Source organism: Anas platyrhynchos, chromosome 6, assembly GCF_047663525.1.
Source record: "Anas platyrhynchos isolate ZD024472 breed Pekin duck chromosome 6, IASCAAS_PekinDuck_T2T, whole genome shotgun sequence".
Lineage (NCBI taxonomy): Eukaryota > Metazoa > Chordata > Aves > Anseriformes > Anatidae > Anas > Anas platyrhynchos.
Genome location: NC_092592.1, coordinates 26,784,393 through 26,797,732, shown reverse-complemented (window position 1 = coordinate 26,797,732; position 13,340 = coordinate 26,784,393). Strand labels below are relative to the sequence as shown.

At 69.4% G+C, this 13,340-nt stretch overlaps 2 protein-coding genes across 4 annotated transcripts; both read right to left on the bottom strand.

Annotated features, from left to right (window-relative positions):
* Positions 1-822: 822 nt before the first annotated feature.
* LOXL4 (lysyl oxidase like 4) lies at positions 823-7,401 on the bottom strand. The gene is made up of 15 exons (XM_038181655.2): positions 6,425-7,401; positions 5,858-6,160; positions 5,595-5,773; positions 5,274-5,485; positions 4,732-4,770; positions 4,419-4,644; positions 4,131-4,314; positions 3,821-3,975; positions 3,357-3,524; positions 3,040-3,202; positions 2,678-2,921; positions 2,226-2,341; positions 2,011-2,147; positions 1,695-1,806; positions 823-1,594 (listed from the first exon to the last, which is right to left on the bottom strand). Exons 1-15 carry the CDS (start codon positions 6,942-6,944, stop codon positions 1,524-1,526), a joined length of 2,829 nt encoding a protein of 942 aa, XP_038037583.2. The 5' UTR covers positions 6,945-7,401; the 3' UTR covers positions 823-1,523.
* A 966-nt stretch (positions 7,402-8,367) lies between these two features.
* On the bottom strand, positions 8,368-13,337 carry PYROXD2 (pyridine nucleotide-disulphide oxidoreductase domain 2). 3 transcript variants are annotated; one of them, XM_038180920.2, is made up of 16 exons: positions 12,223-13,334; positions 11,872-11,891; positions 11,611-11,704; positions 11,463-11,536; positions 11,219-11,365; positions 10,929-11,082; positions 10,736-10,797; positions 10,514-10,611; positions 10,235-10,376; positions 10,007-10,141; positions 9,831-9,903; positions 9,566-9,722; positions 9,309-9,463; positions 9,071-9,177; positions 8,869-8,989; positions 8,368-8,684 (listed from the first exon to the last, which is right to left on the bottom strand). In XM_038180920.2, exons 1-16 carry the CDS (start codon positions 12,962-12,964, stop codon positions 8,602-8,604), a joined length of 2,364 nt encoding a protein of 787 aa, XP_038036848.2. In that variant the 5' UTR covers positions 12,965-13,334; the 3' UTR covers positions 8,368-8,601. The 3 variants fall into 3 exon arrangements, with proteins under 3 accessions (XP_038036848.2, XP_071895792.1, XP_071895793.1); XM_072039691.1 differs by lacking the exons at positions 10,736-10,797; positions 10,929-11,082 and having other exon boundaries at positions 12,223-13,335; XM_072039692.1 differs by lacking the exons at positions 8,368-8,684; positions 8,869-8,989 and having other exon boundaries at positions 9,566-9,756; positions 12,223-13,337.
* Between the last annotated feature and the right edge of the window lie 3 nt (positions 13,338-13,340).

The following is a 13,340-nucleotide window of genomic DNA, read 5'->3' as shown; positions in this document are numbered from 1 at the left end:
CACCCCTGCTGCTGAAGGAGCCTGCCCCGCAGCCCCCAAATCTCTCAGGGTCCTTGTCTGGGGGTGGCTCTCGTGCCCGCAGCAGCAGGTTGGGAGTGCTCCTGCTGCCTTTCCACCACCCGTGCCAGCGGGTTGTGTGTTTTGGGTCACCTCGTGGCAGCCACCCCGTGTCCCCTGGCTGTCCCCCAGCTGGGTGGCGGAGGAGCTGGTCGTGACCCCGCGGCGGTGGCTGCCTGCCCCTGCTGCCAGCTGGGAACCGTCTCGGCCGCAGCTCTTGGCAGCGAGCGGCCGGGTGGCTGGGCCAGCGGAAAGTTTCCGGGCGAGAGGATGCGCTCACACGGAAAGCATCTTCCCCCGGCACGGCGGGGAGCAGGGGGAGCCTTGGCGGGGTGAGCCTCCGGCGGCACGCGCCTCGCCACGGGCCTCGCTCACCCACATCCCGCAGGGCTACCAGCACTTGTGGTCCTCCACGTGCGGGGACAACACGTGTGGAGCCTGTCCTGGCCCTGGGGGGGGTGGAAACAGGGGTCATAGCCCCCCTGTCCCAGGTTGGTGCAAGCCGGGGGCATGGGGATGGGGTTTGGGATGGGGATGGGGCAGAGTGGAGGTTTGGCAGTGCCCGGTGGCTTGCTAGGTGGGATGCCCATTTATATCCTTAAAAAAAATAATGCATGCTGGAAACCACCCAGGGGAAAGAAATGGAGCAGGGGCACGTTGTCCCCTCTGTCCCCACCTTGCCCCGAGGAGTGAGAGCTCCCAGGGGCAGCGCAACCCCATCCCTGCTCCCGGGGCTGCTCTGGGGTCGGGAGCTGCCAGGAACAGCCTGGGAAAGCCCAGCACAGGCTGCAGCCATGGCTGGCCGGTGGGCTGGCTGCCGGCCCGCGCTGCCGCAGAGCTGGCCGTGCTGTGCTGTGCTGCTCTGTGCTGCTCCCGGGGTCAGGCAGTTCAGGGACAGGGTGCCCCTGCCTGCGGGCACTGCTGGCAGGGAGCCGGAGCCGCCTGGCACCGGCCCCACGCAGCCTGCAGGAGGGCTGGTGGCCCTGGGTGGCAGGGAGGGGACCTCCTGGGGGCAGGAGCTGTCCCTGCAGGGCCCAGCTTTGTGGTCCTGGAGGGGAAGGAGCGGGGAGAGGGGACGTGCATGGAGCTGGGCTGGGCTGCTGACCGGCTACGTGGCCCTCTGCCACCACACAGCACCCTGTCCCATTGCACAGCACCTTTATTGAGGACGCGACTGCTGCACGGGTGGCAGTGCCCGGGGCCCGTCCTGAGCCCAGGGGGGCGGCGGGGCCGGGCGGGCAGGCTGAGGTAGTCATCCTGGGGGGCACCGGGGTCCCCCCTGTGCGTCCTGCTGGCGGCACAGGGCTCGGTCCCCCTCTGGCTGCGATGCTCATCCCCATCCTCTGCGGCAGCATCAATAAATACAGAAGGCTTCGAGTCCCTGAGCTCAGTCGGGTGCTGCCGCGGCCGGGACACAGGCTGGGAGGCCCCCGGGTGCCGGGGGGGCAGCGTGGCGAGGCGGGGGCTCACACGAGGTTGTTGGCCAGGCGCTCCCGCCGCTCCAGCTCGCTCACCACGTCGGCGCCGTAGGCATCGCCTGGGGAGGGTGATGGTGGTGGTGGTAAGGGGATTGGGACCTGCAGCACCCCTATCCTGGGCATTTCCCACTGCCCCCCCCCGCCCCCAACCCTCCTTACTCGTGTGGCAGCCGTGCACCCAGACGCGCTGCCCGTCGTACTTGCACTGGCAGCGCATCACGTTGTTGGAGAAGTCCGACTCGGCCACCTCGTGCTTGGGGTTCACCACCACCTGGGGAGGGCAACAGGCACGGCTGGGGGCACTTAGGTTGTGCCACCATGCCTGCCACGCACACACCACCATGGGGACGTGTGGGTGGCCAGGAGAAACCCCAAAGCAGGCAGTGGCGTGCACCTACAGAGTGCTGGTGGTGCCCACGGACCCCAGACCTCACCTCCTGTTCCTGTGTCCCCCCCAGCCCCTCCATGCCCGTACCTGGAAGGTGTAGCTGCCCGGCGGCACGTCGGTGATGTCGATCCACTGGCAGTCGATGTCGTGCCGGTAGGTGTCCCAGCACCCCACGCTCACCCCCTGCTCCCCAAAGTTGGCGCAGGCGAAGCGGCGCTGGAGCCCTGGGGACAATGGGGGTGGGACGTGAGGAACGGAGGGGCTGGGGGGGTCCCCGTGCCCTGCCTGCAGCTGCCACCTACCCTCGGGGCAGTTGGTGTCCTCCAGGCAAAAGCTGGCCTTGTGCCCTTCGGCCACCTTGGAGCCGTTGAGCGTCAGCAGGTCGTAGTGGGTGAAGACCTCGATGCTGTGGAAGTGCCTGTGGGGACAGGGGGTGAGCGGGGGCCGGGGCAGGACGGGCAGCGTGCGGCCAGCCCCGACGCCGAGCCAGGAGCAGGCAGCACCTAGAGGCGAGCGGCTCCGCGCAAATTACAGCCTTGCAGCCAAATAAAGCCCTAATGACAGTGCCGGCCCGGACGCTGCTAATTACCCCGGGCGGGCCGGCCTCTGCCAGGGTGGGGGCCGTGTAGGAGGGACGGCGCCCAGCAAGCGCCCTGCAGGGCACCCGCCCTGGGCAGGGGGAACGGGGCTGCCAGGTCCCCCCGTGGCCAGCCTGGCCCTGCGCAGGGACAGCCCTGGGACACAGGGCACCCACCGGTGGCACTGGTGCCAGGTCCAGGCGTGCCGTCCCATGCGGGGTCGGAAGTCGGCTCTGCCCAGGTTGTGGATCTGGGAGGAGAAGCGCAGCAGGCGGCGGTGGCCGTAGGGCCACTGCATACTGTCGGCCGAGCGGGACAGGCAGCGCTCCTCGTGGGCGCAGTACAGCAACGCCAGCGGCCGGTCCTCCAGGTAGGCAGTCTCCTGCACCAGCTGCGCGTTCATCACCAGGTCCGGGGCGTCTGGCACGGATGGGAGCGGTGGGGACACAGCTGGTGGCCACCAGCCTGCACCACCCCGGCCACGCAGGGCTGTGTCCCGGGAGAAGGACGGGCGCCCTGTGGGCTGCCAGGTACTCACGGGCGGTGCAGCTGACCCCCGCTGAGAAGCGTCCCCCGCCGCTGGGGCAGTGCACGGGGCCGTGGCGCTGGCACTGCTGGAGGGCCAGCTCGGTGCCCGAGCAGCGCACCCCACTCATGAGCACTTCGGAGGCGTCGGGGCTGCCCGCCCAGTACCAGGTCTCCTGGGCAGGGGGGAGCACAGTGTTCAGACCAGCCCTCGGCTCCCCGGCACTGCCACCAGGGCCTGTCACCGTGTCCCCACGTGCCCCGTCCCAGCTGCTGAGACATCCCAGCACACCCAAGCGGTGCAGCCCCTCGCGCCGGGATCCAACTCACCTGCAGGGCATGGCTGGCGAAGCCCAGCCCCAGCTGCCTGCAGACGACCATGGCCTCATTGAGCCCCCACTGGGCACCGCACACCGCGCCCCACCGCAGCTTGCCCTGCACCGGCACCAGCACCTCCACGACGCCCTCCTCGGGGCTGCGCCCCCCGGCCAGGCGCACCTGTGGGCAAAGAGGGGCTGAAAAGGAGCGTGGGGCAGCCCCCCAGCCCCCTGGGAGTGGGTCAGGTAGCACCATCCATCCAGTTGAACCTTCCTTCCACCTTCCTCTTCCTCCCACGAGAGCACTGGCTCATCCTGAGGATCCCACACCAGCGTGGTTTGGGTGGCTCTGCCTGTCCCCATCCCCCAGGCCACACTCGGAGCATCCACACTGGGCGGGGGGCTTGGGGTGCTGGGGCAGGGGCTGTGTAATGGGGCCAGGGCTCAGCGGGTGCTGGCGGGGAGGCAGGGACTGACCTGGCTCTGGAAGTCCATGTGGGGCACGTGGCAGCGCACGGCCGCGTCGTCCTCGTGCCGGCACCCGCTCTGCTCGGCGTCCTGGAAGCGGCACTCGCCCAGGGAGCGCTCATGGCCAGTGCAGTGCACCTCACTCATGTGGATGGGGCCCAGGCCTGAAGCAGGGGGGCGACATGGGTGCTCCTGCCCCTGTGCCCATCTCGGATCCCCCTGCACACCCCCGGCTACCCCAGCAGTGCGCAGAGGGCTTTTCCCTGCGCACCTCTGAGCCCAGCAGCGCCCCAATTCCTTACCCCACCTCCTGCCTCACCTTGGCCCATCCGGGCTCCCACCAGGGCTTGCTTTGCCGTCCCGTAGCCCAGCTGCCGACACACCACGCTGGCTGCCGCCAGGTCCCACCGCTTGTCACACACGGTGCCCCACTGCCCATGGCGCAGCACCTCCACCCGGCCCTCGCCGATGTGGGCGCCTGCTCGCAGGCGCACGGGGAGCCCCTGGCATGGGGAACAGCCCCATCAGCGGGTGCAGGGGGGGTGCCTGGGTGCTGCCCGGCCCCAGGAGCCTTCCTCAGGGGGTACGGGGCCGTGCCGGGGCTCACCTTTCCCTGGGAGGCTTTGCGGGGAGGTTTCTTGCCCCTGCCCTTGCCCTGCTGGAAGGCAGGGCCGGGGATGCAGCTGACGACGGCGTGCATGCCGCGGGGACAGGCGTGCTGGCGGGGGGCTGGGGGGGCCAGCTGCGTGGGGCAGCGGGCCAGGTGGGGCTCCGTGCCCTGGCACTGCACCTGGTGCACCCAGAAACTGCTCTTCTGGCTCAGGTTCTTCAGGCTGCCGAGGGAGAGGAGCGGGATCAGAGGTATTTCGGGGGGAGAGAGGCTCCCCTGCAGGTGTCCCCTGCCCAGAGCCGGGCCCTACCTGGAGCTGGGGTCCTTCAGCTTCATGTTCCACAGCTTCCTGCAAGGAGCATGGATGGAGGTCAGGGGGGGCTCAGCACCCCCACCCCGTGCCCCAGCCCTCCCCAGCACCCCACAGCAGCAGCTGGGGCTGGAGGGTGCTCCCATGGCACGCTGGGGCCCTCTCCCCAGTGGCAATTCCCGCACCGGAGCTGTGCCCCAGTGGGACGGCACGACGCCTGGCACCGGCAGGGGCTCATTACGGGCTGTATTTATAGCCCCAGCACAAGGCTCGGCTCTCCTGTGCCTGCACCCACGCTGTGCAGGACAAGGTTGGGGAGCATCCTGGCTGCTGCCCAGCCCAGCTCTGCCCCTGTTGAAGCCCCCGGGAAGGGGGCACAGCCATGGACAGGTGCCCCACACAACCAGCCGTGAGCGCACCCCTTCCCTGGCACCCCCCTTCACCCTACTGACCACCGTGCCCCAGCTGCATGTCCCAGGAGCCCCACAGCACGTCCCACCAGCCCACTGGCACCCTGCCCCACGGCTCATCCCATTCCCTACCGGTAGAAGTTGGTGTTGACGTGCTTCTCCTGGGGGAAGCCCAGCATCCCGCAGACCACGCGGCTGTTGTTCCTGGTCCAGCCGGCGTCGCACACCTGCCTCCAGCGCCCGTTGTGCTTCACCTCCACGGCTCCCTCCGTCACCGGCATGCTCAGCTTGGCCCGCGCCAGGATGGGTTTGATCCGCACCTCCTCCAGGCTCAGCCCCGGTGCCTGCAGGGTGGGCACGGCGGGTCCAGGATGGGACACGGGGTGGAGGGTGGGGATGACGGGACCTGCCCCAGCACCTCGCCATCCCAGTGGGCGCCTGGTCCCCACTCACCTCTCCCAGCAGACCAGGGGCTGCGGCCGTGTCGGGGCCACTGTGCAGGCGCTGCCCCGAGCACACCACGCCGGTGTCCTCACCATGGTGGCAGTCGCTCACGCCCCAGCCGTTGTGGGAGCACTCGGCCAGGGAGGACTCGCTGCCCCCGCACCGCACGTTGTCCAGCCAGATGGGGCCTGGGGGGACGGACGCGGGCTGGGGGTCACCGCTGGTGGGACCCCCTCAGCACCCCACGCACGTGTCCCCCAGCTGCCCCTTACCTTCCCCCTGGCCGTAGGTGGCACTGTGCGTCCAGGTGATGGCCGCGGTGTAGCCCAGCTGCCGGCAAGCCACGGTGGCCGCGTGGAAATCGAAGCCATCGTCGCACACGGTGCCCCAGCGGCCCTGGTACAGCACCTCCAGCCGGCCCTCCCCGGCTGGCCCCCGCGGCCCCGCCAGCCTCAGCTGCAGCCCCCCCGGCTCCTGCGCAGCGGGCACCACCCGGCACAGCAGCAGCACCAAGGGGAGCAGGATGGGGCTCGCACCAGCCGGCATCGCCATCGCAGCTCCTGGTGGTGGGATGCCTGGGGACAGCCCGACTCTGAGCCCCTGGGGAGCACAGCGGGGTGGGGTGCTCCCACAGCCCCCCCGTGCCCCAGCAGCGTGGTGTGGGGGGGGTGTGGTGCCCCCTTGCATGGCAGGGGCATCCCTGACCCCATGCCGTGTGGGATGCAGGGGTTGTTCCCTCTCCATCCGGCACACAGCCCTGTCCCCATCCCCACACCTCTCCCCCTGCACCCCCAGCCCCCCAGGGTGCCCGAGCCCCCCCGGGCCAGCCCAGCACTCACCCTGGGTGTCAGCACAGGGCAGATACGGGGCAGGCAGCAGCGTGGGGATGCGGTGCTGGCTCCTGCTGGCCTCCAGCAGCTCTCCTGCCTCCGAGCACCGCCTGCTGCCGCTTTTATGGTGCGGCGCGGTGGGACGCCCCGGGTGGGGGCCCACGCTGCCCAGCCCAGCCCCAGCCCCCCCGCACGCAGGGCCCAGAGGCCAGCCCTGCACCCTGCCCCCCCCAGCCCCACTCTGCCACTCTGGGGCAAAGCCACCCATGCCCACCCCGAGCAGATTTTGGGGGGTGCAGAGCACACATGGGACAGCCCCCACCTGCCATAAGCCTGCCCCCCCCCGGCCCCAGGATGAAGCCAGGACCCCCAGCTGGGGCTGCCCCCCTCCCAGCATCACTGCACCGCGGGGCTGGCCCCCAGCCAGGCAGAGCATGGCTGTGCTGGAGGAGGCAAATTGTCCCACGGGGGGGTCCCCAGGAGGACACCCCGCACCCCACGTGGTGACTGAGGGGGGGTGCTTGGACATGGGGTGGGCGAGGACTTGGGGGGGGCACTGAGCCCAGCAAAGGGAGCCTGGGAGGGGCAGGGGGCAGCACCTGGGCTGTCCCTGAGCCAGGCTGGCTGCGGGGGTCCCCAGGTGCTGCCCCCCCCAGCCATGCAGACAGGGGGTGCCCCCCCAAACCAGCCCCTGGGGCACCCCACCGCCTGCGCCCCGCCGCGGGACGGGGATAAACAGGAAGCGCCTCTGCCCCGGCCGTGGCCACCGGCTGGCCAGGAATGTGCCGGTGGCTACCGGGTTGTTTGTTTGGAGCTAAAGCAGCCGGTTCCTGCTGGGACGAGCCAGGAACAACACGGCCGGGAATAGCCCGTGAGCTCATCGCCACGTCCCGCCAGGGCCCTCGGCACCCCCCCGGCACCCTGCGTCCCCACGTGGGGCACCCTCACCCCCACCCTGCGCCTCGGCTGGGCTGCCGGCATGTGCTGCGGCATCTTCTGGGGGTACCCGGGAAGGATAAAATGCGGATTTGGGGCCACGGGGGGGCCACGTGGGCCACGGGGCAGCGGCTGTGCTGTGCTGCAGCCACAGGACGGCGGCCAGGGGAAGCCCTGGGGAAGGGCAGGGCTGGGTCCAGCAGCGGAGCTCGTGACTCACGGAGTCACCACGGCTCTCGGTGTCTGGGTGTTTGGGAGCTCAATTGCCTGAGTGTGCGGCCAGGAGCCCCCCCTCGGCCCCCGGGGGATGGCTGCAGGCGGGTAGGGCCGCCTGGGTCCTGCTCCCAGCTCTGACCCTGCTCCTGGGGGGAGCGAGAAGAGGGCAGGGGGGGCTCCGAGGAGCTCTCCGCACTGTGCCCTGCCGTGGTCAGGCTGGGGGGCATCCCCTCCTCGCTGCCACCCCCAGCCCAGCCCTCGGGGCTCGCCGGGCACCGGCACCTGCGGCAGCTAAAAATACGGTGCTGCAGCAGGGCAGCCCCGGGCGCGGGAAGCTGTGGGCAGCGGGCGGGCGTGCGGGGCTATTCTCAGAGGGCTGCGGGCCTATTCCTGGCCGGTCAATATTGATTCAGCCAGCTCAGGTGCAGCAGAGCAGCCCGGAAGCGCCGTATTTAGGGCCCGGCGGGAGGAGAGGCTGGGAGCTGAATCGGGAGCATTGTCCCCGGGAGGAAGAGGGCAGGGAGAGGATGTGCGCTCTGTCATCTGCTGCGAGCGGCGCCCGGCAGCGGCACGGGGCAGCACGTGGCACACCCAGCGTGGGCTGCCTGAGCCGGGCTGCTTGTCCCCATTCACCCTGACACTCCGGTCCCCTCCAGCAGGGCCCCAGGGGCTGCACCAGCAGCAGTGCAGGTGGCACAGCGCAGCCCATGCTATGGGGACACGGGGTGGGCTCTGTGCTCACACCCCAGGACCAATGCACCCCATGCAGAGAGCTGAAAAACCATGGGGAGAGCACCAAATGCGGAGCCCCTGGCTGTGTTTATTTCTGTGGGTGCCACAATGCCCAGGGAACGGGGGGGGTGGGCTGGGCAGGGGGTCAGCCTGGGTCCCAGCAGCCTGCCCCACGTGCACAAGGGGTGCTGCTGCCAGTGCTTGGCCCGCTGCAGTGGTGGGAAGCAAGGTGGGGACAGCAGGCTGTGCCTGGGGACAGCAGGGCTCACTGCAGCCGCATCCCCATGTAGGTGAAGTCGGCGTCACCGCTGCTGTCTCAGGTGCTTGAAGTCCCCGAGAGCCACCCGGGCTGCATTGCGTCCCGCTGCTCCCATCACACCGCCTCCTGCAAGGCAGAAACAGGGAGCAGTGGCCCCAGCAGAGGGGGCTGCACCAGGGGGGCTGCTCTGCCTCACCGCCAGGGCTGAGAGTAGCAGAGCTCACACCTTGTGCTCCCCTTGTCCTCATCCATGCGCCCTGCCCTCCTCCTGCAGCCCCTCGGGGTGTCCCCAGCTCCCAGCCCTGCTCACCAGGGTGTGCTCCGCTCCCACACAGGTACAAGCCTGGAACTGGGGTCCGGTAGCCCGAGTAGGATGGTGCTGGCCGGGCAAAGTACAGCTGGTCCAGAGACATCCCTCCATGGAAGATGTTCTGCAAACGGCACCCGGGCTGTGTGAGAGGGCTGTCCCTGGCCGCTTGCTGTGCTCAGTGCTGAGTCTGCACGGTACCCACCCCACCGGGCAGCCCGAAGACCCTCTCTAAGTCCGGGGGTGTCAGGATGTCCCTGCCAATGACGGACGCCTTGAAGCCTGGGGCATAGGCTTCGATGCAGTCGAACACTAGGGAGGGACGGAGGCACTGGCAGGCAGCTCAGGGACATGGTGACCGGCCCCTGAGCATGAGGGTGGCTGTGCCTGCAGCAGGGACCAGCGCTCCCGGCGTTACCTGGCTCCGTGCACATGCTACATACCCGTGTCTGCATACGCATTTCTAGCCTGCTCGTCCCAGGGCTGCCCACCTGCCAGCTCGTACGGGGTGTACTGGGTGAAGAGGGACACGACGTGGCAGCCCCGTGGGGCCAGCCCCGGGTCCAGCGCCGAGGGGATGCACAGCTCGATCATAGGCCTGTGGGAGCAGGACTGAGCCACCCCAAACATCCCCCAGCACTGCCGTCCTGCCCCTTCTCCATGACACCACGGGCAGGGAGCGAGGCGGGGGGGCTCCTACCTGCTGGAGGGGTGCCCGCCAGCGGCCTCGGTGTAAGCCTGGTGCAGGAGGTGTGTGCCCTCGCAGTTGAGGTGGATGGAGCACTGGTGGTGGGGCAGGGGCTGGCCGTCGCGGGCGTTGGGGGCAGCCAGGAAGCTGGGCAGGCGATCCACTGCCACTGGGATGGGGGGAGGAGACCGGGGTGCAGGCTCCTGGGGAGCCCCACAGCCTTGTGCTGGTGTGCCCCCCAGCTGGGATGGTGGAGGAGGCAGCCCCCGGTACCTACCGTTGATTTTGGTGACGGGGGAGCGCGTATCGAGATGCCGGATCCGCCGGGTGAAGTCCTCTGGGAGCTGCTCCTGGAGGGGGACGGGGGCACTGCGGTGATGGGGCCGCCATGGGGCAGCCCAGCCGGGGGGTGACAGCCCACCGAGCCCCGTGGTGACCCCGCGTGCCCCATACCTGGGGGGTGAGCTCCAGGAAGGTGATCTGGGGGGAGGCGTTGGACAGCACCACTTTGCTCCTCACCTCCGTCCCGTCCCGCAGCACGACGCCCTGCGCCTGCCCGTCCCTGCCCAGCAGCACGCGGCTCACAGCCTGGGCAGAGGGGAAGGGGCCAGCACCTCACCCGGCTTCTCCCTGGGGCCACCGGGCAGCTTGTGGAGGTCCCCGTGCCCAGAAACCTGGTACCTTCTCGGTAAAGATGTGTGCGCCCCGGCTGGCTGCTGCACGGGCGATGGCTTGGGACAGGGCCCCCATACCACCAGCCACGTAGCCCCAGGCGCCGCGCCGCCCCTCCAGCTCGCCCATGACATGGTGCAGCAGCACGTACCTGCAGGGATGGGGACAGAGCTCACCCAGAGCCACTCTGAGCCACTCCGGCAAGCCTTGGGGACACGCCGGGCTGAGCGGGGTGGCCTGAAGGGGATGGCGTGGCCGTGAGCCCTGGGGAGGGGACGGGACCCTCACCCGCTGCCAGGGCTGTGGGGGCTGCTCATGGCTCCAATCACCGCGTCGGTGGCCAGGGTTGCCTTCAGGGGCTCTGACTCAAACCAGTGGTCCAGGATCTGGCCCAAGAGGCAAGGAGAGAGCCGGGCTCAGGGCTGGGCTGCAGCCGGGACCTTGTGGGCACGCAGGGATGCGGAGCGGGTGCCAGGAGGGTGGCTCCGTGCCACTGCAGCCAGCATGTACCTTGGAGATGGGGGCTGTCAGCACCTCGTAATAGCGGGGCAGCTGCCGTCCCAGTGCCAACCCTGCGGGGAGAGGCAGCTTTGGGGTCTGCACGGCTGCACCAGGACACAGCCACCGGCACCTGGTGGGGCTGAGGCCAGGCAGGAGCCCGGGTGCAGGCACACAGCCATTACCAAGGGGATCCCAAATGTACCTGCCCGCAGCAGGGGCTGCAGGGCTTGCAGGGATCTGAGCCGCTGCAGCAGGGAGCCCTGCCCCAGGGCAGCTGTATCCACGGGGGGGGTGTCCAGCAGTGGGTCTATGGCAGCCACCAAGCACCCCATGAATGCCTCATACTCAGGGTAAGCCTGGAAGGGGACAGCAGGTGGCCAGAAGGGACTGAGCTGTGCTGGGTGCAAAGGACACCCCACCACGAGCATCCCTGCTGCTCCACGGGGCAGGGCAGCTCCTCGGGGCTTTGCTTTGCCCTGCTCCCCACGGTACCTGAGCATCCTTCTGGGAGAACTGGGCGATCTGCCGCTGGGTCTGGGCCATGTCGTGCCCCAGCAGGAGGGAGCGGGGCGGGCTCCTGTCCTCCAGCAGCGGGGTGAAGGAGTAGGGGTCCCGCGGGAGCACCCTCAGGCCATGCCGCTGCGAGACACGGAGGGCAGTGAGACACAGAGGCAGCAGTGTCACCCTGCCATGTGCCAGGAGGTGCTGGTGGCCCAGCTGGGGACGGGCACCGTACCTGCAGCTCCAGCTCGCTGTAGATCTGCGGCCGCAGCAGGCTGAGCAGGTAGGATGCCCGGGAGAACTTAAAGCCTGGAAGATGCAGGGTGCTGAGAGGTAAAAGGGGGCAGGCAGGGGCCAGGAGGACGTAGGGCACGTGGGGGTACCTGGCACGATCTCCTCGGTGACGGCTGCGCCGCCCAGCACGTGGCGCTTCTCCAGCACGGCCGTGCGCAGCCCTGCCCGCTGCAGGTAGGCAGCCTGCGGGGAGCGTGGCATCATGCTGCATGTGGCACGTCCTCCTGGTCCCAACCACCTCCCCAACCACTTCCCAAACCCGTCCAGGAGCTCCCAGCCCTTGCTCTTGCTGCAGACCCTCCCTGGCCCCACAGCATCCCCAGGGTGAGCGCTCTGCCTCCGGTACTCACTGCCACCAGCCCGTTGTGCCCTGCAAGGAGAGACGGAGGGGAGCTGAGCCCGGCTGAGCCAGGACAGCCCCATGGCACAGCACATCCCCCCACATCAGGGACACAGGCACCCAAATAACAAGCTCTGGACACTGTAGGGAGCATTCTCTTCAACCCTACATCCCTGGGCCCCAATGGGGCAGGGTTGGTGACAAAGGTGACAGATCCCCCAGCTCTGCGCTGACCCCTTAGCCAGCAGCACTCTGGGGATCTGCAGCACGCACCCTTCTGTGCCAGCCCCCATGCAGCTCCCCGGCACAAGCAGCACGCTGGGGGCCGCCCCGTCCCCACCAGCTCCTCACCCCGTGTTACCTGCCCCGATCACCACTGCATCGTACTCCTGCTGCAGCCGTGCTGCGGCCCCGCTGTGAGCCAGGCGCCGTCCCCGCAGCCCGCGGGCAGCACAGCCCGTGCCCAGCCTCGCAGGGAGCCCGGCCGCCATCTCCATGCAGTGCCTGCAGCTCCTGGACTTTGCTTCCACGGCCACACTTCTCATGGGGCACGGGGAGGGGACAGGGGGCCCAGGGCAGGGGACACGTTGGCACAGGGCCGGACGCTGCGTCCCGGGGCTTGCGGGGAGGCTGGGCAGGACACGGTGCCCACAGCAAGGCACCAAGCCCCGGCCAAGCATTGCCTGGGGCGTGCAGGGAGGCTGGGGAGAGGCAGTGTGCAGGGCCACATCCTGCCGGCAGCTCAGCCCCCCCGGAGCAGCTGGGAAAGGGGCAGCCTGGGGCTGGGCTTGGCTCCGGACCCACAGCTTGTGCTCAGCGGGGCAAATTCCTGCCTGGCAGGATGGGGCAAAGGCCCCACTGTGGTCCAGTGCTCCCCGACCCTCAGTGCCCAGCCCCAGCTGCACGGGGCAGCGGCTGCACGGCCCCGAAGCTGTGCAGGGGGAGCACCAGTGCCTGCCCAGAGGGCTCGCACGTGCACCGACACCAGACGTGTCTGGCGAGCACATGGGCTGCCTGGGCTCTGCCGCGTGCTGGCTGCCCAGCTCGGCCCCGCCGTGCCCAGGAGCTGCACGCAGGCACAGTTTGCATCCCGTGCACCCCATCCCTTGGGGACCCCGACCCCGTCAGCCCCACATTTAGGGGCGCAGGGGGGGGACGGGGTGCACCCCGTGCCGTTCACCGCGTAGGTTTGGCTGCAGCGTTTTGTTCTCCGGCCAAAGCCAGGCAGCGGGGCCAAGCCAACGCCATAAATCCTGCTTTGGAAACGCGCTTTTCAACAAGGCCGTGATTTGCCAAAAAGCTCTCAGCCCCGCTCCCGGCCCGTCCCGGGAGGCTGCTGGGTGCCAGCCAAGCAGGCGGGGAGGGGAGAGGCGGGCAGCGCAGCCCTGGCCGAGGACGGGGAGGCTGCACGTGGCCACCCCCAGGCCGTGAACCCAGCTCACGTGCACCCCCTGAAAGAGCAGCACGAGCAGACGTCCG